The following is a 24,860-nucleotide window of genomic DNA, read 5'->3' as shown; positions in this document are numbered from 1 at the left end:
TCCTTGAGGAAGGCCTTTCTGTCATCGAGGAGTTTGTTTCTGAATGTTCTGCATCTTTTAAGAGGATGGGGTTTATTGTGTAACGGGCAGTTCCTGTTAGGATCATCGTTGGTTGTAGAAACATCTGTTTTGTGCACTGAAATGGGTTTGTTGGTGTTAAAGTTCCTCACAAAGGATTTGTCTGGTGGTTTTGTGGATGTTGTGGTGCTGCTTTGATACATGAAGCTAGGGTCGTTTCGCTTCTTTGCCTCATAGCACACGAAGTTGCAAAAATACTCAAAGGGAGGGAAGCGACCATGGTGCTCTCCTTTGTATTGTGACCCAGAAGACATCCACTTGTCCTGAAGTCCATATGGTAGCTTGTCTACGATTGGGCCGATGCCACGAGAAGTGTCCAGGTACGACAGTCCACTGAGATATCCGTCTTCTTTAGCGCCTTGGATCTCCATAAGCAAATCCCCTAGTTCACGTAATTTGGAATGATCCTTGGCTTGAATCCTAGGAAAACTGTCCAACCGCTGAAACAGTGACTGCTCAATGATTTCGGGGGCAGCATAGCACTCACGTAGCCTCTCCCACGCTTTGTGTAAAGCCAAATTGGGGTTGTTGACATGCACTGAGCGTATACGTTTCACCTGCTGGCCAGATTCCTTTCCCAGCCATTTAGTCATGAGGTCCAATTCTTGGGTTGCTGTGAGGCCAACTTCACCAGCTGCGCTAAAGAATGAAGAGTACCATGCACGATAATTCTCTGGCTTATCATCAAATTGGTACAGTCCTGAATTTACAAGGTCTCGCCGTGCCAAATATTGTGCCAAAGGCTCCGCCAGTGGTGACGTGCTAACTGGAGGAATATGTCGGGGCGCATATGACTGAGCATCTATGTTTAGGGTGGGGAATGTTTTTCTGACATTAGACTTTGTCTCAACTCTAGTTGGATCAGGTGAATTTGGTGCAGGTACGTACATCGTTGGATCAGCATTTTCAGACTTTGGCTTGTTGATTGTGTGTAATTGTGAAATATCTTCCACAGGTGGACGCCATGTTATGAAGCTGTCGTGTGAATCATCATGGAATGGCGAAGCAACAGGTTGGGCTGCCATGTGTGGGGAGGGAGAGCGAGTCTGAAGGGCATTTTGAGATTGGACATATTCACTGGTTCGTTCCATTTTGGTCCTCTCTTCAGATTTTCCGCTTTCAATTACTGTATGAATTGCATCAGCGTTTTCCATCACTTGAGCCTCCACTACGGCCACATCAGCTTCTCGTCGTAGCATTAGCACTTCCAACTCTGCGTCTATCCTTACTGTTTCCAGCTGATTTTGAGCATCTCTTGTGATCCGTTCTGCTTCTCTGGCAGCCTTTTCCATTTTCAGTTTAGCCTCTTGGCTAGCATATGACACTCTTACTATGGCGGCTTCTGCTTTAGCTCGTGCGCGGGCTGCACTTCCCGATGACGATGCTGTCTTGCTGCTCCTAGTACTGGCTACAGACTTCTTGGTGGTTGACGTCTTGCTGGCTGACATCTTGCTGGTTGACATCTTGCCCACTTCAGAACATCGAATGCTGTCTTTTCACTGTAATGTTCTCGTGCAGAGCGTCGAAACTCTGACTAAACACTCAGTTAAACCAGAGTCAATGAAGACAGAGCCGTAAGTAAGTTTGACCGTTTACTTGTCACTCTTCTTGATTAACACGTTGTATGGTGAAAACTATAAATAAAAACAATACAAAAAACATTCAGTGTCCGTGTTTTACATTGTACATTGTTATCTTGCATTGTAGATAGCATTCAACATGCCACTGGCATTAGCATTAGCCATACCCAACTGTAAACAAACAGTTTCTAAACAACTTAACAAACGTCACTTTTGACTAAATAATTGAAAATATATCATGTCCAACATGTTTAAAGTCGATAAATGAACTTACGACATTGCTTCACGATGCCTGATGTAGGATGCAAGCGGTTTGTGTCAGATTGTGTTCAGAGCATTCTTTTTCTCTCTACAGGACCATGTGGAGCTCAACAGGAAGAGACTAAACAGGAAGTGATGTCATGCTTTACAAAAATAAAATGCGATTTCAAACTAAAATAGATCTCCCAAAATAGTTCTCAACTGTAAAGTATTTTAATTATTCACTTCTCATTTTCAACTAAAAATTATTATAATTATTTAAAGATGAAGTTAGTAAAAATTAAACAAATGCCTTCAAGGCAACACAATAGTCTATAGGCTACTATTCCCCCGACAAACGTTATGCAGACTGCAGCTGTTTGATATGCGGGCGTCGTCTTTCAGAACGGCCCCTAATTAGGCTACTTGATGGGAATAATTTGCTTTACAACAAACTGGAACCAAAAGATAAGAATACAAGTAGCCTTGTAGCCTACCTAATAGGCTACATGATGGTGCGTCTGTGATCCACAAAGTCGATCAGATGAATATTGAAAGCCTTGTTACCATGCTGCATGTGGACAACACTTTCGTGTTTTATCAGTTTGATGATCCTTAATGACCGCAGCTGCACATCGTTTGATCAGTTTGATCCTTAACGAGCGCAGCTGCACCTTGTTGGCTGGCATACATCAGCGATGTTTGGTTGTTGAATGAATTTGTTCATCATACAGTAGCCTAGGCTACACTAACCTATGAAAATATTAATTTGGGCTAGGAGGAGCTGGGTGGAAATACTTCCGCTCGCCTTTCAATCCGGGAGCGGTGGCTGTCGCCTGAAAGCACAGCCGAGGACGGGAATGTGGCGGTGCTGCTTGGCTGTGTGTGAAAGCAATTTCTGTGGCGAGGCTGCCGGCTTTGCGGGCCTTCTGAACTGCAATTTTGCGCGATCTGTGTGTGAAAGCGGCTATTGATTGTTCTGTATGCTCTGATGAAGGTCTTGCTGACCGAAAGCTCACAATATATGTGAATTTTAGTGCAAATTTAAGTGTGCGGGAAGCCCTTCTTTCATTGTGGATTCTGTAGTAGTTTCTCCAGCACCTCAACCAAGACGTTGCCGGGTTGAGCGGTGGTCCTCCCTCAGTTTCATGAAATGTCTATGGAAAAATAAATTTCAGATGAAATTCCTTGGTTCGTATGCCTAACCCGGAAGTAGGCGTGACTTTGGCAATCACTTCGTCCAGTGTTTTGGCACTCATTTCGCCACGGACATTGCCTCGTGTAGTAGCCTCGCTCTTATCAGCACAGCCCACAAATACATTAATATAATTGCTTTGGGGTGAATTCTTAATGTGAACATTAATATCTATTTAATAAAGTTGAAGTTGTCCGTCTGTATGTGTGTCCGACGTCCGTATGTGTGTCTTTTATGCACGCCCACAGTGCAGGTCGGATTGGGCTGAAAATGTGCACAGCAGTGGGTTATGATCTGGGGAAGGTCATGGGCATGTCAAGTCCTTGAACCACCTGGAAAATCCTGGAAAACACCTCACACCCACACCGTGTTGGTGTGAGGTGCACACCCCAGGTTGGATTGTGATGGAAATTTGCATGGCAGTGGGTTATGATGAGGGGACAGTCATAATCAGGTTGTATACTCCTGAAAACTGGACACCACCATCATTTCCGGGCAAGCAATAGACGTAGTTGTATTGCTTTGTGTCAATTTAACCCGGACAACGCTCGGTACTTTGCTAGTGTTTAATAATGCACCAGGTTAGAGGGTTCCTTGTACAATTTACAGCATTAGTTCTCTGAGAATCTCTTTCATATCCAAGCAAAATTGGTATTGCAAATGAAATATCCCTAACAGAATAGATATCGAATCGTATCAGAGTATGAGGTCAAGTATGAGGTGTGCCATACCTGTACATGGTCGTCTTCAGTGACAGGGTCCGAGGTGCTGGTTGATTTATCGGCTGTTCGTTTCCGCCTCACGGTGACCCGAGGCCTGGCTCTCAGCAGGTCTACACAACACAGAGAGCAACAACAAACCTTCAATGAAGCAATATCACATGATAGGGAGTGCTGTTGTACTGTAATATGGTCACGGCTGTGTTTAGGCATGAGGCTGCAGGCCAAGTGCCGAAGATGCGGCAATAGAAGTGATTCTTATCACAGCTATGGCGATATCCTATCCGGTGTCAGTCACGATTTGTGTCACGTTTAGGATGTCACTTTCTTCACGTCTATACCTTTGCCAACCCAGTTTGGCACGCTGCTGCGGAGGGGGGGGGGGGCGTGCTGCGTCGTATCACGGAGCAGGCGGCACACTGCACCATTGCAACAGTTATTTCACGATTTCTCTATAACACTCGTCCATTGACAAGAACAACGAAAGCAACTGACACATTTCTGTGCTGAATGAGTGAATATTAAACAAACAGCAGCATTATTAATCTATAAAAAAGAACTGTGGAACTGTGTTTCATTACAATTTAGTCCTAAACCATGCCCATGGATGGAGTAAACCATGTGCACAGATTTGTAATATATACTGGTAACATGAAAGAGGGACCTTTAGGCCTCTATACAGTGAGCCAGAGCTATTAACCACAGCTTGGCTACATACTGTGAACTCTAACAACCATTAGGCACCTGAGCATATGTGTGAACCATAACCATTGATTAATCACAAAATCAGATCAGTAGGTTTAATTTATAATCCAATGTGTGTTTTGGTGACAAAAACCTGTTACTCCCTATACATGATGCTTGTAGAAAATGCATTACATGTTATATGCAACTCTGTGGGCTGCTCTAGTGTCCCTGTTTGAGGTTATCAAAAAGTGTCTGCCAAAAAATGGTTGCTGTCAAAAAAAATTGCAGCTTTTTAAACTTGTAAAAAGGAGGATTATAACCGTTATAATCCAGGGCTCAGAGCAGGTAGAAAATGCAGTTAAGGCTAATTTCAAAATATTTTCTTTGTTTTATATAAAAACCCATCCCTGAATAGAGAGCCAAAGTGAACCATCACTTCCTGGTTTTCTCCCTGTACGAGCGTGTGAAAAATATGAATAGTTGTGAACGGAGAGATAACGTTACTTTTTTTATCCCGTTTGAATTGTGCCACGGGGGGGTACACATGTTACATTTTGACAATTTAAAAGATAACAATGAAGAAAGTCGCAGTTTGTCCTGAAACTGAAACGTAAGGTTTAGTTTTGTCAATCAACTACATCTCGTGTCACACATTATACATCACACCATCAACAACAATGGACTGGTGGGAGAGACGTCACTTATGCGACTGGTTGTGCGTAGTCTTTCTGATTTATAACTTATAGTGCCACAGTTTTAGCACAAACTGCGACTTTCTTGACATGCATAGTTATCTTTTAAATGGTCAAAATTTAACATGTGTACTCCGTGGCACAATTCAAACAGGCGTGAAAAGGCGTGACATCTAGTGACATCCTTGTCAATACAATTGTGTGGAGGCAGCGATCGCCCCGCTCAGGCGCAAGGGCATTCATTTGGCAACTTATCTGGACGATTGGCTAATTTGAGCTAATTTAGTCGGAAGAGGAGGCTCTGACCCACACCTGTATGGTCACAACACACCTAACCAACTTAGGTTTTGTGATAAACGAGGAAAAGAGCAAGGCCATCTCAAGAGATAGCCTACATCAGAATATCCCTGCAGACTACCGTACTCCTTTCATGGCCCGCGTGGAGTCTTTCAAAGCATGTCTCGCGCTCTTCCTTTGTGGCAACTCTGTGACCTTCAAGACTTGCCAACGACTTCCGGGCATGATGGTGCCGGCTACCTCAGTGGTTTGCCTTGGCCACCTGCACATGAGGGAATTCCAGTGCTGGGTGGCCTCGCTCAAGCTGGACCCCATGCGTCATGGCACATGGCACGTACAAATCACTCAGAAGTGTGTAATGGTGGTCCAGAAGTGGAAGGCCCCCTCCTTCATGGCCACGGGGCTGCCCTTGGGCACGATCCAGTCCAGGGAGGTGGTGGCCGTCCATGGGACAAGCAAGCCCATATCAACTTTCTGGAACTCAAGGCAGTCTTTCTCTCATTGAAACACTTCCTCCCTTATATCAGAGGACGCCATGTCCTTGTGAGGTCGGACAACACAACAACAGTGTCGTATATAAATAGGCCTACACTCACTGAAGTTGCACATGCTAGCTTGCAGACTGATCCTGTGGAGCAGTGCGCAGTTCCTGTCCCTCATTGCTTGACACACGTCCCGGGGATCCTGAACTCAGGAGCAGACCTGATGTCCAGGGGCGGGTCAGGAGCAGACCTGATGTCCAGGGGCGGGTCAGGAGCAGACCTGATGTCCAGGGGCGGGTCAGGAGCAGACCTGATGTCCAGGGGCCAGGCCAGTGTACAGGGAGTGGGCTCATCACCCCCTTATAGTGGAACGGATCTGGTCACGGCAGAGGCGTGACCAGTGGACCTATTCGCCACGAGGGGGAACAGTTATTGCGACCGGTTCTTCTCGTTACGCAGCCCGGACGCGCCCCTGGGCATTAGGGCTGTGAATCTTCACTGGCCTCACGATTCGATTCGATTACGATTCAGAGGGCTACGATTCGATTCGATAACGATTATCGATGCATCTTAAATCGATGCATCACTTTTTTCCCCGAATACATGATTTTTTTTCTCACTTTCTTTTTTCTCACTGTGTGGCTACTTTTAAAATAAAAGTGCATTTAGAATTGCATTGTATTATGATCCATAATTAAAATAAACAACTGCATGTACTTCCATTATATTTTATTTGATTATATAATTTTTTTTTTTTTAATAATCGATTTTTGACATTTGTGAATCGATGCAGAATCGTGCAGGTCCGCATCGCGATGCATCTTATAATCGATTATTTTTGACACCCCTACTGGGCATAGATGCTTTAGCGCACGCCTGGCCCCACAAACTGCTTTATGCATTTCCTCCGCTGCCGTTGATTTCCCCTACCCTAGCCAGAGTGAGGGATCATGGGCACATGCTCATCCTGGTAGCCCCGCTTTGACCAGCAATGCCCGAGCAATCGGGAGATTTAACAGTTGCTGCACCCCCTGGCTTGTCGCCGGGGAAGGGGGGGGGGGATCTCTGCTCTCAGCTCTCTGGGCTTGGCCCGTGAGTGGCTAGATCTCCCTCCCAGCGTGCTCGCCACTGTTCGGAACCGGAGAGCTCCCTCCACCAGATCCCTTTACGGTCTGAAGTTGAGGTTGTTCCAAGACTGGTGCCGTAAGCAGGGCCACAACCCCTATATTTGTTCTAAGAAAGTCATGACTTTTCTCCAGTACCTGATGGGGGCAGAGCCATTTCCACATTAAAGGTCTACCTGGCAGCAGTGCCGGCTGGCCACTTTGGTCTTGGAGGCGAGGCTGTGAGACAGAATAAGCTGGTCCGTGCCTTTATAAAGGGGGCCCACAGGGCCCTCCCTGTTCCCAGGAGGAGGACCCTGATGCCTTCTTGCGATTTGGCCATGGTTCTAAAGGCCCTGGAAGGCCCGCCCTTTGAACCGTTGCAGGAGGCAAGCCTGAATCGCCTGTCCCTCAAGACCGCGGTCTTGCTAGCTTTGGCCTCGGCCAACAGAGTTGGTGAACTTCACGCGCTCTCTGTCCACCCCTCGTGCACTCAGTTTGCTCCTGGGGTGGAAGGGTGACTATGATCCCTAACACGGCCTTCATGCCTGTTTAACTGGGACTGTAAATTCATGTAAATTCCCTGCACATTTAATGCCTATTTAACTTGGCCTGTAAATTTCATGTACATTCAATGTAAACTCTTATTTAACTCCGACTGTAAATTCATGTAAATCGACTGCCTATTTAACGTCTATTTAACTCACTCTGTAAATCTCATGTAAATTCAACGTAAATTCATATTTATTATCCACAGAACACTTCACCACTCATGTACATATTGTATATATTTACTCGATTTGATTGCACATGCAACTTTGTGATTGTCTTTATGTGTTTAGTGATCTTCCTACTTCTTATCTCTGTATATTGATGTGACCGCTACGCTGCATACAGACACTAAGACAAATTCCTCGTATGTAACTTGCATACTGTGGCAATAAAAGTGATTCTGATTCTGATGCGAAAGGTTATGGACTCTTGCTCCCCTATCACTCTGGAAACCTTTGCTGGGAGTCAGCAGGCTCAGTGCCTTTGCCCTGTCCGTGCTCTTCGCACATATGCTGTATGGACAGGACTAAGCGGCTCCGGAAAGGCCATCAGCTGTTCGTTTCCTGGATTAATTCTACTATGGGCTCGGAAACTCAAGGTTATGGCTATAACCCCGGTTTTATAAAAGGTAAGGAGGACCTCGCCAGACTACCCTTCCTGACCAGGGCGGCTCGAGAATAGGTCTTGTCAATCTTAAGTGGCATGCCCCCTGCTTTAGCATATATAGGGGCACCGCCCCATGCCAGGCACAGAGGGCACGCCCTTCTTTTGCACACCCCAATGTGTTCACAAATGGTGTAGAGATAATTGTTTTTTAGGTCATCTTGCGGGGGCAAGATGGCCAATTGCGAGGTCCTCCTCACCTTTTATAAAGCTGGGGTTTATAGCCATAACCTTGAGTTGCCGGTCAGCCAGCTGCAGAAGTAAAAGGAGGTCATCCAGAAAACAATTTGAATTTGCTCTTTGAGATGATTTGTAATTTCAGTCTTACCTGCCTCAGGAACAAGGGGCACAGAGGACAAACGGGTGTGAGATCGGGTTAAAGGTCGTCTGGGAACAAAGCCCTCCTCTCCGGCTGAACCCTGCGGTAAACTTGATCCAGCAGCAGAGGAAGATCCAGGAGGGCCAGGCTGTCTCTCTCCCTGCCCAGCCAACAGTGCTCGTCTCCTGGAAGCATGGTCTCTGTGCTCCAGTCTGTCAACATCTCCACCGGCCCCAGTGCTTTGCCTCACCCCACCTTCCCTTGTGTAAACTGCCCCAGTCCTCACTCCCGAAGGGCCCTCTGCGTCAACGTTGTTCAGCCCAGTTCCAGTTGCTCTGTCGGTGGTTGCTCTGTGGATAGTCCCAGCCACAACCCTCCCAGGTCCAGCCACCTGCCTCACGCTTGCCTCCCCAGCCCTCCCAGGTCCAGGTCTTGGCCTCACCCCAGTCCTTCCCACAGCCCCAGCCTGCCTCCCGTTGCTCTCCCCAGCCCGACTCCCGCTGCTTTCCCCAGCCGCAGCCTGCCTCGCACTACCCTCTCCAGCCTCAGCCCGCCTCACGCTGTTCTCCCCAGCCTGCCTCGCACTGCTCTCCACAGCCTGCCTCCCACCACACTCTCCAGCCTGCCTCGCACTACCCTCCCCAGCTCGCCTCGCACTGCCCTCCCCAGCCTCAGCCCGCCTCGCACTGCCCTCCCCAGCCTCAGCCCGCCTCGCACTGCCCTCTCCATCCTCAGCCCGCCTCGCACTGCCCTCTCCAGCCTCAGGCCGCCTCGCACTGCCCTCTCCAGCCTCAGGCCGCCTCGCACTGCCCTCTCCAGCCTCAGGCCGCCTCGCACTGGCCTCCACAGCCTGCCTCGCACTGCCCTCTCCAGCCTCAGGCCGCCTCGCACTGCCCTCCACAGCCTGCCTCGCACTGCCCTCCACAGCCTGCCTCGCACTGCCCTCCACAGCCTGCCTCGCACTGCCCTCCACAGCCTGCCTCGCACTGCCCTCCTCAGCCCGCCTCGCACTGCCCTCCCCAGCCCCAGAAGGAATCCCTTTATGACTGCTCTCGGTAGCCGCCTTCATATCAGCTTTGATCTGTTCGCTGGTGACCTGACAGCTCTTCTCACAGCTGCTCTTGGTGTCCTGAGCCACAGCTGGGCTGCTGCCACGCCGCAGCGGTGTCTTTCCTTTACCTGGAAATAGGGATGGAGCGGTATGAGTTTTTGACGGTATAACCTTGGCCAAAAATAGCACGGTTTCACTGTCCTTTAAAAAATGCCATTGAACAAAATGTATTTTATATTTTAAATAACATATAGTTTGCTGAATTGTGGGCTGAGAATAAATAAAGACATGTTAATGTAACCTACATTTGTAATGACTTAACTGTGGCAAATATGTGTGTGCTTTGGTAATATATAGTACTATTCTTACTTATAAATGTAAACAATATAGTTAATCTACTTAATTTGATGTAAAACTAAAACATAATATCAAATAAATGCTTCTCTTTTGTAAAATAGGGTGGACACTGGCACAAATGATTGTTTCAATGTTAATGCACTCACACAGAGTCTCTGTCGCTGTGCTCTGTGCTGAGCGGCGCTTCTCTCCGTCTCTCTCACACACAAAAAGTTTGTGCATCATTTTCCACTGGCAGGTTGGAGAAGTCTTTTGTCATTATTTAATCTTAGTTCTCTTCAGTGCAATATGTTCTGATAACGACCTGCTGGCCTGCACAAGACATTCGCTCAGTCAAGTAACGTTGATGTTAGAGAAAGATAGCTGGTGTTAGCTAACTAACTAGCCATTCTGTCTCGGTAGCTAACATTAGCCTAGAGAGTATTTATCTGACGTTAATGGTAGCTATTCCTAAAACCTGCGGGTGGAAATGGTTTGACGGGTGGTGCTCGCGCAGATCTAAGCCCTGGCCATGTGTGTTTTTACGATAGCCGAAATATTCCCATACAGCAGACGTTGTCTTTTTAAACAGGGGGAAAGGCCCTGTCACGGGCCATGCAAATATTTGGAAACCCAGAATTTCTCCCATCGCGTTGAGGCTAATTGTTGACGCTGCATTTCCCTGGCATGTGTCCAGCGGCATAGTTCGACTTTGCTAACTGCTAACGCTAAGTGCTAACGTTACATCAGCTGCAGCCACAGGCAGATGTAGGCTAGTAACTCACTGAATTCACTTCTCACACACAACAGAAACACAGCGACAGTTAACGTTACGTGCCGTGCCAATTTACACTATATTATTTTTATGCTCTGAACTCTGTGTAAATGAACGTCATGAAAATATTTATTAAACACATTTCCATGACTTGTCCAAAACCTTGTCGGATTTGATTTTTTTCCAAAACTTTTCCATGACCTGGAAATTGAATTTAAATTTCCATGATTTTCCAGGCTTTTCCATGACCGGTTAGCATGTTCTAGTTTGTTATTTGTTATTTTTGGAGCTCTAAAGATCAGTCCTCAAAAACTGTTGTAGAGAAGGTTGTTACAGAGTTGTGCTATATGGACTAACAAACCAGTCAAATCCAGTTCAACACAACCTATATACCATCCCATCTATTTTGATTCTCCATCAAAGCTGACACAAACCTCCCATCATAACTGCCCCACAAGGTAAAGGACAGCAAACTATGAAACTCACTGCTGCTCCTGCTGGCTATCTTCTGTGCTGCACTGACTCCTGCTGTACAGGAAGCTGGCTGCTGAGAAGAGGAAGGAGCTGTTAGCCCCTCGTCTTCCTCGCTGTCAGAGTCTGAGGCGACCTGTGGGGGCTTAGTGCTGCCCCCTGCTGGTCCACACTGCTGGACTAAACCACTGGGACCTGGCAGTGAGAGGGAGAGGTAAACTGTTCAGATTTAAAAAAAAATTAAGCTTTTCTTGACCTGTAAAATGCAGGGGTCAGAGAGCAGTGAGCTGGACTGGACAACACAAATGGTAAATGGCCTGCATTTATATAGCGCTTTTATCCAAAGCGCTTTACAGTCAGTAGGTACATTCACCCATTCACACACCGATGGCAGCAGGTTACCACGCAGGGGGCTGGCACACCAACGGGAGCAATTTGGTGTTCAGTGTCTTGCCCAAGGACACTTCGACATGCAGACTGGAGGAGCCGGGAATCGAACCACCGACCTCTTTTATCCAAAGCGATTAGTGGACGACCCGCTCTACCTCCTGAGCTACAGCCGCCCCCACAAATAATACACAGTTTGAACTGGACAGATAGGGCAAATCCACACCAGTGTACTACAAAAATGCTTGCAATTTTGCAATGCCTCTGCAATTTTGCCAAACCTGTTTTACTGTTACTAACAATAGGATGTGAAGAAAACATGTCTGCTTTTACTAAAGTCTTGAAAAGTCGTCTTCCAGGGTTTGGAAAAAATGTCTGTTCATCTCTGTGAAGTCTTCTGTACACAGCTAGTTCTGCTCAAAAATTGGAGCTACTCATAACATAATAAGTAAATTTGGTCACTGCTAGGATGTTATGTAAAATGCAGATCACCTGCAAATAATTGTATCTAATGGTAAAACATAAAAACAATGGCAAGTTCATAGGAAAGAGATGTGGGGAAAATCAGCAGTAAGTCTTTCACTAACACAGAGGTATCCTTTAAAGAGCATGGGGCAGGTTAGAGACCCCAATCAGTCAATGTGTAGGTGAATTATGGAGGAACTTGATTTTCACATTAAGACACTTACATATACACTACAGTGACTTCTGGGGTCGTTTTATTTTTTGAACTTTTATTTTGACATCTTGGACCCCAAAACTCTGACGTCAGAGTGGGGAGTCGCCAGGCATGCCCGTCTGTCCCTCTGTCTGTCATCACTTAGGTCAGGGCTGTCAGTCACACACTATGGATGCTAACGCCGGTTTTCAGGAGGAAGAGGAGGTAGCAAATGTTTATGTACATGAATACGATGGCCTCAGCCTAATTTTGACAGTGAAAGAGAGCAGGAACAGCCCAGCTATGAAACAACGGACCGCGGAGAGAGTTGAGAAAGCAAGCGAGGCGAGCGGAGGCGGGCCGAGGTGCGGACTGTAATTCGATACGCACACACACACACACACACACACACACACACACACACACACACACACACACACACACACACACACACACGCACACACACACACACACACACACACACACACACACGCAAAAGTGACGTATGTGTCCAGCCATCTGGCCGAGTTTTCGAAGTCCCGAACACAGTGAGAAAACCTCCCGAAGCTGCAGCGGGGTGCATATTGTCCGGCCAGCCGACCGAGAGGCATGCGAGCCGGGCACAGTTGGGGTGTGTGAGGTGGCTGGCTGTGGAGGTGGCGGTTTCTCCTCCTCCTTCTTTCTCCCGCACAGCAGAGCAGACCCCAGGCTGCACACAGCCCGGCGCAGAGCAGAGCAGAGCAGAGCAGAGCAGAGCAGAGCAGAGCAGAGCAGAGCAGAGCAGAGCAGAGCAGAGCAGAGCAGAGCAGCGGTGCTGTGCTGTGCTGTGCGGGGAGGAAAGAGCCGCAGCCTCCCCCTCCCTCGAGTGAAGAGAGAGCGTGTCACACAGCGTAGACACACACACACACACACACACACACACACACACACACACACACACACACACACACACACACACACACACACACACACACACACACACACACACACACACACACACACACACACACACACACACACACACACACACACACCGAGTGAGAGAGAGAGAGAGAGGGGGACTGACGGAGGGCCCCTCCACTCGCTCTTTCCCCTCCCTCCCTCCCGGAGCGAGTGAGAGAGACGAAAAAGAGAGATAGAGAGCGTGTCACCGCGCAGACAGCAGGTACACACACACACACACACCGAGTGAGAGAGAGAGAGCGAGTGAGAGAGAGAGAGAGAGAGAGAGAGAGAGAGATAGAAAGAGTGTCACGCAGACAGGCAGCAGCAGCAGAGTGGAGCTGACTTATCTGCATGCAGGAACCTGGCGACACCCGACCCAAAACTCACTGACAACGACTTACTACAGGCAGCTACTGACTAAATGACTAACTATATACTAAAAACGAACTAGTGATTAACCTACCAACTAACCGACCGACTAACTGGCTGACTGATTGACTTTGACTAGCGTAGTACCTGACCTGACTATCTGTCCTGAATATGCGACTGATTTGACCATGCAGTGGGAGGGGAGAGGGACACACGCACGCGGGAGCCACTCCCCACTGTGACGTAGCAGACTTTGTCTTAACAGAATAAAAGTCTGTTATTTCCTTCTGAAAAAGGAAGGTGTTTTTCTCCATATTTTTTTTCAAACTTTTTTTTTTTTTTTTTTAATGATGCATTAACTTTTCAAATATACATAGGGACAAGGTTAAGTATACATTTAGCAAAGGAATTACCCTGCTCCATGCTCTTTAACACATTCACTGCCAACAGTTTTTTTTTTTTACTGTAGGTAGCTTCTGCCAAGGTTTTTTTTGAGGATTCTGGCTCATCTTTCAAGAGCCGAGGATTATTTTCTGCTAGGACTTTGTGAACACAAAATATCTCAACATAACTAATAGAATGTGTGCTTTCTCTGTCTAAAAGAGTTAGTTTGTAGAGTTAGTAGTTATGTAGGCATTAGCAGTTGAATACAGCATGGTTTCAGCGTCTGAGAATGAAAGCTTAGATAACTGCATTTTTGTGAAATTCGATAGAACAGGCAGAACAGTCACTTTAACCATTTATTTTTGGCATCAGTAAGACATCAGACATCTAAACAATAGTTCTGAACAACAGTAATTTCCTCCATAACAGCACCCCCACCCCCCTCTCCTTCAAACTCCTCCCTCCGTGTGTGTTCTCCTCCTCCCTCCGTGGCTCTGCAGCGGGTGTGTCACAAGCGAGTTTCTGCTGCCTGGCGGCTGCTCGTCGGGCGAGTCTGGATCGGGAACAGTAATTTCCTCCATAACAGCGATGAAGCTGAAGCTGCATGCGATTCTGGCCTTTATGCTGCGTGTTTCAAAGTGTGTTGCACCCAGTCTATTTTTGGAACCCCCCACCGTTGTGCGCCACCGTTGTGCGCCAGCGCGAAAGCGTTTTCGCCAAACCATTCTACAGTATGAGAATGGTTTCCTCACGCTTTTCCCTGCAGTTTTGGCTCGGCTTTCTTTACACGCTTTTTTTTTGACGAGTTTACTCGTCCACGGCAGTCAACCGTTGGATTTTTTTTGACGAGTTAACTCGTCCACGGCAGTGAACGTGTTAGAATCAGCAGTAAGTCTTTCACTAACACAGAGGTATCCTTTAAAATCAGCAGTAAGTATTTCACTAACACAGAGGTATCCTTTAAAATCAGCAGTAAGTCTTTCACTAACACAGAGGTATCCTTTAAAATCAGCAGTAAGTCTTTCACTAACACAGAGGTATCCTTTAAAATCAGCAGTAAGTCTTTCACTAACACAGAGGTATCCTTTAAAACAACAGTTCACCAAGGTGTCTTGGTAGTGTAGAGGTAAAAACACTCTCCTACCACCGCAGAGATCCGGGTTCAATAGACTACCGTAAATTCCGGACTATAAGCCGCGGCTTTTCCCCCGTTTTTTGGCCCCTGCGGCTTATATAACGGTGCGGCTTATCTATGGATTTTTTTCAGAAAAAAAAAAAACAAAAAAAAACAGAATTCTCTCTTCTTTAGCACTCTTTCTAACTATAAATCCACTTCTGTTTTAATTTCCTCTCTTGCCCTCTTTTCACCACACCGCGGACACTGTGTGCACTGTAAAAAAAAACACAGGTGGTGTTGTGTTATGTTGTTTTGTTGAAATGTTAATAAATGGGAGCTTCCTCAAACAGCCATCTCTTTCCCGACAATCCCCTCTGTGCACGAACCCTTACATATGGTAATTAAACATTAAAACACAATTAAAAAAAAAAAAAAAAAAAAAAAAAAAAAACATTAAAACACCTGCGGCTTATAGTCCGGTGCGGCTTATCTATGTAACAAACAGGCAATTTTGCTGCTGCGGCTTATACTCCGGTGCGGCTTATAGTACGGAAATTACGGTACTTGCACAACTCCACTACTTCCTGAAATGAGTAGGGCATCTTGTTTTCCTGTCCTACACTATTGGATGAACTGATTAACGTCAGGTGTGCCTGACTGCTGCGGTCACAACAACAGTGATCAGGCACACCTGACATTAATCAGTTCATCCAATAGTGTAGGACAGGAAACCAAGATGCCCTACTCATTTCAGGAAGTAGTGGAGTTGTGCAAGTAGTCTATTCCCGGCAGCGGTAATTCAGGCTTGGTCAGACATTCCTACAGACACAATTGGCCATGTCTGCCGGTGGGAAGCCGGTGGGGTATGAGTCTTGGTCGCTGCAGTAGCACCTCCTCTGGTCAGGCAAGGCACCTGTCCGGGGGGGGGATGGGAACTTCCTCCGCGTTATGCTACATTTTCACTGGGGCATCATTGGGCAGAAGGAATCGCTGCTTCCCAATATTGGCCGCTTGATGGGTGCGCTACTAAAATAACATAGGCGTACTAGGCGGTGTCCCAATAGATGATTGACAAGTGCTCTGCAAACAAGAATTCCTCCCAAATTGTTTCAGGAGGAGCCAGCTTCACATCCTCCTCTCCTCTCCTCTCCTCACCTGCTTGTTCCTCGTCAGAAGGAGCTGGTGTTTCAGGTTCCAGCTTCACCTGATCCTCTCCTCCATCCACCTCCATCTGGGCCTCAGCCTCCAGGTTTTCCTCCTCCTCTTCTTCCTCCTCCTCCAGTCCGTTTACCTCAACTGGCTCTGTGGGAAGGAACAACAAAGTCTAGATTAGAGATGAAACAGTATGAAAATTTAATATCACGATTATATAATACCGGTAGTTACCAAAATTATCACGTTATCTGTATTATCGCGGTATTGTTCAAATGTGCTGAAAATGTTTATCATTAAACTGGTTATCATTTCATGTTGGTGTTGGTTGGGGCTGATATGCAGCACAGGTCCAACCCATGCCACAGTGAAATGAGAGCGTGTGTGCGCAACTTGCCATGGTGCTGCTGCTGCGGGCGTCTCTGGTTGTTGATGACAGGCTGAGGAGGAGGGGGGGGCAGGTTGGGCTCGTTGTTGTTGTTGTGGTGGTGGTTATTGTTGTTGTTGTTGTTGTTGTCATTGTCATTGTTGGAATTCTGGTTGCTGACCAGTGCTGAAGACACTCCGATCCCAGTTCCTGCACTGAGGCCCACCCTGGCACAGCCCTGACACACACACACACACACACACACACACACACACACACACACACACACACACACACACACACACACACACACACACACACAAGCTTGTAATACATCCTACTACTATAATTGGCGTTGTGTCTGTTTGTCCAGAGTTGCATGATTTTGGTACACAGCAATATTTTACGTAGGCCAATCACAGCTCACGCTGCTATGAGATCACTGATGGGGTCATAAATAACTGATGTCATACAGTTCTAGACGACTCGGCCTGGTGGCCAGGTCACTACTGACCCAAATTTGGGTCACCGGTACCACCTGGGGAGATTCATTTTCATACTAGTGATCTTTGCCAAGGTATATACACCCCTAGAGTTAGAAAATATGTGATAGCATTGCAGTTGTAGCCTCCAAATGTGTGTTATCACTCAATTTACTAACCTATTCATCGAGGGACTCGATTTGGCCCAGATTTGAAGCCCAGGGCAAACTTATCCTGTTAAGGATAAGCCTCTTGTAAAGTTAGGCCAGACTACAGGTTAGGCTGATGCTGCGGTAGTCGGTTTTGGACAGTGTCAGGCCTCGGCATTAACGGCTGCCCGGTCGCCCCGGGAAGCAAAAAAAAAAAAAAAAGTCAACCATGTCTTGGCCTTTGTTGCCACAGTGTCAGTGGCAACCACGTTTTAACATGTAAAAAATAGGCGCAGCAGCAAACAGCAAAATATACATCAAATACATTTTATTTTTAAATACTTGTGAGTGACATGCATGTGACATTTTATTGCTGTTACAATCGGAATGATGTTACCAGACTAATTACCAGTCGGAACCTACGTGATGCTGCACGTGCAGTGTGTTTACTGACTCGGAGAGGCGGCTGCTCGCACACATGCACATCGGCTGCACGACGCACCGTAAAGATGTCAAAGCAGATGAAGTTGTCTGGCTGGACGTACTTTTAACAATGGCGTTCTGTGCCAAAGACGTACTCGGACGTACTTTCATGTTTTGGGTGTTTACATTACATCAGACACTTTCCCAGCCTGTGACATTGTTTCAGGTCAAACTGTTAACAGGAACCCGCTAGTTTAGTATTTATGGGTGGAGCCTGTGGTCGACACAGAGTCCGATCGAGAGTTCTCGGATGGCGACGATGGCGAGGAAGACGCTGGCGTTTTTGTTGTTGCTACGAAGGCTCCCCTTCACAGCGTTCTGACACGGATGAATCGGAGGAGGAGAAATGGATGCCACTTGGAGCGATGACGATGGTAAAAAGTAGCCTATTTTTTGTATCGCGTTTGAGATGAAATGATCACACACACAACATTCGAGTATAATTGTCACGCATTGTTTATAACTTATGCCGCCGGCATGACTCGCTTCACGTTTCCTCTTGCCAGCTCTGTCTCACTCAAGGGAGGGGGAATCACATGGATACGTCAAACGCGTCACACACCCGTCCCCAGCAACCAAGGCGAAACATGTGTCACATAAACATTTCAAAGTTTACAGCACTAACGTAGCTATTGTGTGATCTTCTGTGCTAACGTTAGTTATGAGAGGTAACGTTACAGCACTCGTTATTCCTGTGTGTGTGTGTGTGTGTGTGAGAGAGAGAGAGAGAGAGAGAGTGTGTGAGTGTGACCACATAAGGGTTTGTTGTATTTGTTTATGCTTTTATCAAGCTAAGCTAAAAATCCACATGGCAACTGTAAAATACATTCTCTTATTTTTTATTTATTTATTTGGGAAAACAAATACTGTATATGTCTGATGTGTCACTGAGGCAAAAAATAAAAGGCTCAAAAGAGAGTTCTGCTTGAAACGGTGTCGTTCACTAAAAACCTCTTTTTCTCCTATTTCTGTTACAAAGGAGGGCATTTTCAGTGAAAACAAGCTAACTTCCACTGCTTGTAACTAAACAAGACTGCTGTGGCGCTACTGTGCTCTGTGCTCTGTTTGTCCTGTATAGCTTCTGTGTCATGTGTAACTTCTTACTCAAAGGAAGAACTTCTGAACATTGGGAATTCAACCCCACCGGACATTTTCCCCCAACTACTCACCCGATCCACGGATTTGTTGGATATACTCGTGAAGGGAACCGCAGTCTTCGCCCAGGCTGTGAGGTGGGTCAGGCGGCAGCGAGGAAGGAGGGCTGGCTCCCTGGTTCGCCTTCGCCGGAGGGGAAATCGGCCTCCACTCCCGGGTATTTTCCTCTCAAATGTGAACTCTCTTTGTAATAAAATGGATGAACTCCGGTCCCTCGTAGCAAGGAGCAATGACTTTCGCTCAACAGCTGTGTTCGCGTTCACGGAGACCCACCTATCACCTCTCATCCCCGATGAAGCGGTGGAGCTGGTCGGCTTCTCCATGTATCGGGCGGACCGCGACTTTGTTTCAGTCAACAAGTCGCGAGGCGGAGGTGTATTGCTCTTCGTGAACGATTGTTGGAGCTCGGATGTTACAGTGATCACCCAACACTGTTCCGCTTCTCTGGAATCCCTCGTCATAAACTGTAGTCCATTCTATTCCCCCCGCGAGTTCAGCTCGATCATCCTCGCGTGTGTTTATATTCCACCAGATGCTGACGTCGATACAGCACAAGACACACTAGCCGAGCAGATCGTCAGCATTGAACGGAAATATCCTGAAAGCCCGGTGGTTGCCGTCGGAGATTTCAACAAGGCTAGTTTAAGCCGCGCTCTTCCGAGGTACCGGCAACACATCACGTGTCCAACTCGGGGGGCGAACACTCTGGATCATTGCTACAGTACAACTAAGCAGGCATACCACTCTGTCTCCCGTGCCGCGCTGGGCAACAGTGATCACGAGCTAATCCATCTGATCCCTTGCTACAGGCAGAAACTAAAACACTGTAAACCTGTAACAAGACGCTTTAAAGTGTGGTCCTCCGAGGCTCGCGAGAAACTCTGCGCCTGGCTGGAGCGCGCAGGCTGCGATCGGGGTCTTGTCGAGTGGGCGGGGCCAGAGGCTGGTAACAATCTGGATGATTACACAGAGACTGTGGCGTCATTCATCAGCTTCTGTGAGGAGGTGTGTGTCTCCTTCCGCTCCAGGTTGATTTACAACAATGACAAGCCCTGGTTCACAGCCTGTCTCCGCAGGCTGCGGACTGAGAAGGAGGTGGCCAGGCGTAGTGGAGATACTAACAGGTTTAAGGAGGCCAAATACATCTTCGCGAGAGCGGTGAAGGCGGCGAAACAACGCTTCTCGGAGAAACTTCAGAGGCAGTTCTCTGAGGGGAACCCCTTCTCCGTTTGGAAAGGCCTCAAAACAATTACTAACTATAAACCAAAGTCCCCACGGACGACTGACAGCCTCCTCCTCGCCAACGAGCTCAACGAGTTTTACTGTAGGTTCGAGACAGAGAAGCTCCCCCCCACCCTCCTTCCCCACGCCTCCCGGCCACACCCCTAGTCCTCAGTCCCCAGTGGTGACCCCACCTCCCCTGCCCCCCCCCACACACTCCCCCCTTCCCCCCACACACACTCCCCCCTCCCCTGTCTCCCCTGTCCCTCTCCCCCCCCCCACCCCCTCCCTCTCTGTCACCGAAAGGGAGGTAAACCGCCTATTTAAGAGCCAAAACCCCCGGAAGGCGGCCGGACCAGACTCCGTCACACCCGCCACCTTGAAACACTGCGCCGACCAGCTGTCCCCGGTGTTCACCAACATCTTCAACACCTCGCTGGAGCTGTGTCGGGTCCCAGCGTGCTTCAAGGCCTCGACCATCATCCCCGTCCCCAAAAAGGCCAAGGTCACAGGCCTTAATGACTACAGACCTATCGCGTTGACGTCTGTAGTCATGAAGGTCTTTGAGCGTCTGGTCCTGGCCCACCTGAAGTCCATCACAGACCCTCTACTAGACCCCCTGCAGTTTGCATACCGAGCCAACAGATCCACGGACGACGCCGTGAACATGGCTCTGCACTTTGTCCTGCAACATCTGGACCATGCAGGCACCTACGCCAGGATCCTGTTTGTGGACTTCGGCTCGGCCTTCAACACGATCCTACCACACATCTTAGAACGCCAGCTGTCCCTGCTGCGGGTGCCGGCCTCTACCCGCAGGTGGATCACGGATTTTCTAACCAACAGGTCACAGCGGGTGAAGCTAGGGAAATTCATCTCCCTTTTAAAGTTCATCAGCACTGGCTCCCCGCAGGGCTGCGTTCTGTCTGCCCTACTATTCTCCCTGTACACCAACAGCTGCATCTCCCTCCACTCGTCGGTCAAGCTCCTGAAGTTTGCAGACGATACCACCTTGGTAGGCCTCATCTCCAATGGGGATGAGTCCGCCTACAGGAGGGAGATCACGCGGCTAGAGAGCTGGTGTAAAGACAACAACCTGGCCCTCAATGCTCTCAAAACAGTGGAGATGGTAGTTGACTTCAGGCGGAAGGCAGCCCCTCCCCCCCCGCTCAACTTGGGAGGCACCCCAGTGGCCTCTGTTGAGTCTTGCCGCTTCCTTGGCATGACGATCTCCCGGGACCTGAAGTGGGAGCTGAACATCGACGCTCTCATGAAGAAGGCCCGGAAGAGGATGTACTTCCTGCGGCAGCTAAAAAAGTTCCGGCTGCCGAGGTCTATGCTGACTCAGTTCTACACCTCCATCATTGAGTCCATCCTCACCTTCTCCATCATCACCTGGTTCCCTGCGGCTACGGTCAAGGACAAGACCAAGCTGCAGCGGGTGATTCGATCAGCGGAGAAGGTGATCGGCTGCCCCCTCCCCTCTCTCGAGTCCCTACATGACACCAGGGCCTTGAAGAGGGCCAGAAAGCTTATGGCTGACCCATCCCACCCGGGTCACGCCCTCTTTTCCATGCTTCCTCACGGTAGGCGGCTACGCCTGCCAGTGACTCTAAAAAACCGTCACAGACTCAGCTTCTTCCCCTCAGCAGCACGTCTCGTAAACCAGTCAGGTATCCCCCGGTCCCCCCCCCCCCCTAAGGGGAGCTGCCTCGGGCCTGAACCCTTATCCAAATATTTGCACTTGCCCATACCTGTATGATCACCAAATATTGCACTTTCTTGTCCTGTTGTTCCACTGTATTTGCCTCGTTTTGCACTGTCCCTTTTATGTGAAAAAAGTTTAAGCACTTTAATGCCAAAACAAGTTCCTATATGTTACATAACATAATGGTGAATAAATTATATCTGATTCTGATTCTGACAAGGAAACATGGTCGAGTTTCAGTTTTTTACAAGGGGTAAGAAGAGAGTCTCTGCTTTATTGTGAGATATGTTGTGTAATTTTATTCCTAGCACAGAATATTCTGTGGGTCCTGGAAGATCAGGAAATATGCTCAAAATCCTGGCACTGGGAGCACACAGACCGAAATGACCCTGGCAGAGAATGAGTTAACATGAACATCTCAGTTACACACACTCTCTTTCTCAGTCAGTCAGTCAGTTTTTTGGGGCTCATAGCCAGGTCAATACGGAGAGCAGCACGTATCTTGCATGTTGCGTTCAGCTGCAGTGTAATTTTTTTCCCCAATTCCACCGCGGGCCACACAGGCGCTCGCGGACCGCTATTTGGGGAACCCTGCTATAGACTATTATACTTACTTTTCTGTCAGATCTTCATTATTAAGCTGACTTATGACTGCATGGTATCTTAATGCCTCAAAATATAAGGCGACTAAAAATGGCAACCATATTTTTTATTTCGGCAACCAAAAGCTCCTGCCAGGTTGCCACTCTGGCAACCACTTTTAAAAGTTAACATGGAGCTCTGAGTGTGCCTGATTTGGGGACAGGGATGTTAGTGTTAGTGTTGTGGTTTTTCTCCTTCCATTAATGGAGTGTTGCAAAAATCAAGGAGGATGTCATCCTGGTCGCAATGTTTCAACGCCTCTGTGGGGATTCCATCTGGGCCGGCTGCCTTTCCCTGTTTTAACCCATTGATACCTGATGCAGCATTTGTGTGTGTATCCCTTTAAGACCGCGTATGACGCGGTTCGGGGTCTCAAAGAGATACACACACAAATGAGGGATATACACGCAAATGCTGCATCAGGTATCAATGGGCTAATGTGTTCTTGGCATTTGTTAGATTGGCCATGGTGAAAGGTCCATCGATGTCGGGGTTGGTAAGGATACTTGGGATCTTCTCCTCTTCATCTGTCACGTTTGGTGGGTTCCCTAGTAACCCCTAGTACGGATGGGTTTAGCACCCCAGCCTGGCTCTCTCGTGAGGGAGAACTCCACAGATGCTACGGATTAGCCTCCTGAAAAGCTGTGTAAAGATCGGCGCGGCCTGGGGTCCTTCAGGCTAGAGCGAGGTGCTCGGCGCAGGCGAATGACGTGCAGCACACAGGCCTTCTTGAGGCATCCTCTTTGCCTATGGTGCGGCATAGTAGGATTGCCTTTTGGGAGGGTCTGGTGAGACGAAGGAGGAGCGCGGCCTGGATTAACCCAGAGAGCCTTAGCCCTCCATGCACCGAAGGGTCTTTCAATACTGCGGTGTAGCACTAGCTCTATTGCAGCGGATTGGGCATGATCAACCCTTCCGCGGGCAACGTTGCAGACAGAGTAGGAAGGCTGCTTCCGGGACGCGGGTCGGGGTCTTAATCGGCCTCGGCTGGGTCTACTGGGCGAGGGTGTATGATGTTCGATAGACCCGAAACACCTTACGACCCCAGTTAACATCACTGATGACGCGTCCCAGCGCATGCTGTAGTATGTATTTTGATGAATTGTATATATATATATATATATATATAAACATAGGCTATAATATTATAGGCTATGTGTGTGGTAATTGCATTGAACTTGTATGTCTCTGTATGTACATGTCGCTGACCTTTCATGAGCGCAACCAATCAGAGGAGGAAAAGAAGATAGCCGGTGCTCGCGCTGTTGCTGCTCACCTCTTGTCTTGTCTTGTTCATCAATAATCGAAAATCGATAATTGTTCGTTAAGGAATTGATTCGATCATGTGGAATTTTTATTGATTTTTTATATATATTTTTTAATCAAATCAAATAGGCCTAAATGTGCTGAAACTATAAGATTGGATTTCACTACGTGGTCGCAACCAGGTGAGGGCGCAATGGGACTATGAGACAGACAAAACTGAACAGAAGACCTCTGGGTGGGGCTATGGGCATGGTCTCACTGGGCTGGCTGCTGTGAGAACAGCAACAGCACATTATCAGCTGAGTCAGCACTCAGCCAGATGAGGAAATGAAGCGAGCAAAGCAAAGTTTTGTGTGGGACCATTTCGAGTTAAAAGACGACATTGTTCATTGCAAGAACTGTGATGCCGTTTATAAGTACAACACGGCTACAACGCCAATGATTCACCACTTGAACAGCCTGGTTAACGAGGAAGGCACCTCGTCCTCTCAGCCTACCATCACTTCGGTGTTAGCGGCGAGGAGATGTGATGGTGCAGAAAAGATCACCCAGGCCGTTTTCAACACCTGATCAATGTGATTGAGCCAGCGTAAGAGCTTCCCTCACGGAGCACCATTACCAGGCGGATTGAAAATAGTTTCATAGCGATTCGCACATAGGCATTTTGTAAAAATAAATAAATAAAAATAAAATATTTATATTAAAAATATATTATTAATATTATCGATAATCGATCATTTTCCCGAATTTCGATTATGGAAATGGGTTCAAAATGCCCATCCCTACTTAGCTCCACAAACCGGGAGCGCACTCCGCGCTCGAGCTGAGGTGTTCATACTCAAGAGTGCTGCTCAGAGAGAGAATGGAGAGACTATTTGTGCACAATTGGCATGCGGACTGCAGAGCAGCATTGCAGCGCCTGTGTCGGTCGCAACTTTCCTCAGCGCCCACAAAACACACATGCACGGGAGGTGCAGCGAGCTTGAGAAATGAGAGAGAGCGAGAGATTATTCTCAATGCACTGTTACCCAGATTTAAACACAAGAAGTGGTTATATTCATTTTAGCTAGCAAACATCAGCTAACTTCCATCTACAATGAGAAGAACAGTGTGTGTGTGTGTGTGTGTGTGTGTG

The 24,860-nt window shown here is 47.7% G+C and overlaps 1 protein-coding gene across 1 annotated transcript in view; it reads right to left on the bottom strand.

Annotated features, from left to right (window-relative positions):
* fbxo38 (F-box protein 38) overlaps window positions 1–24,860 on the bottom strand; it is a gene marked incomplete at its 5' end in the record, with an annotated part of 165,926 nt that overhangs the window by 31,684 nt on the left and 109,382 nt on the right. The window contains 5 exons of the mRNA XM_083652523.1: window positions 3,825–3,925; window positions 8,617–9,786; window positions 11,256–11,435; window positions 16,256–16,402; window positions 16,650–16,857. Coding sequence (XP_083508649.1) covers window positions 3,825–3,925; window positions 8,617–9,786; window positions 11,256–11,435; window positions 16,256–16,402; window positions 16,650–16,857 — 1,806 coding nt within the window. The remainder of the gene's footprint in view (window positions 1–3,824; window positions 3,926–8,616; window positions 9,787–11,255; window positions 11,436–16,255; window positions 16,403–16,649; window positions 16,858–24,860) is intronic.

This window comes from Poromitra crassiceps (assembly GCF_964638095.1).
Source record: "Poromitra crassiceps genome assembly, chromosome: 15".
In the NCBI taxonomy this organism is placed as follows: domain Eukaryota; kingdom Metazoa; phylum Chordata; class Actinopteri; order Beryciformes; family Melamphaidae; genus Poromitra; species Poromitra crassiceps.
This window is presented reverse-complemented; position numbering and strand designations above follow the sequence as displayed.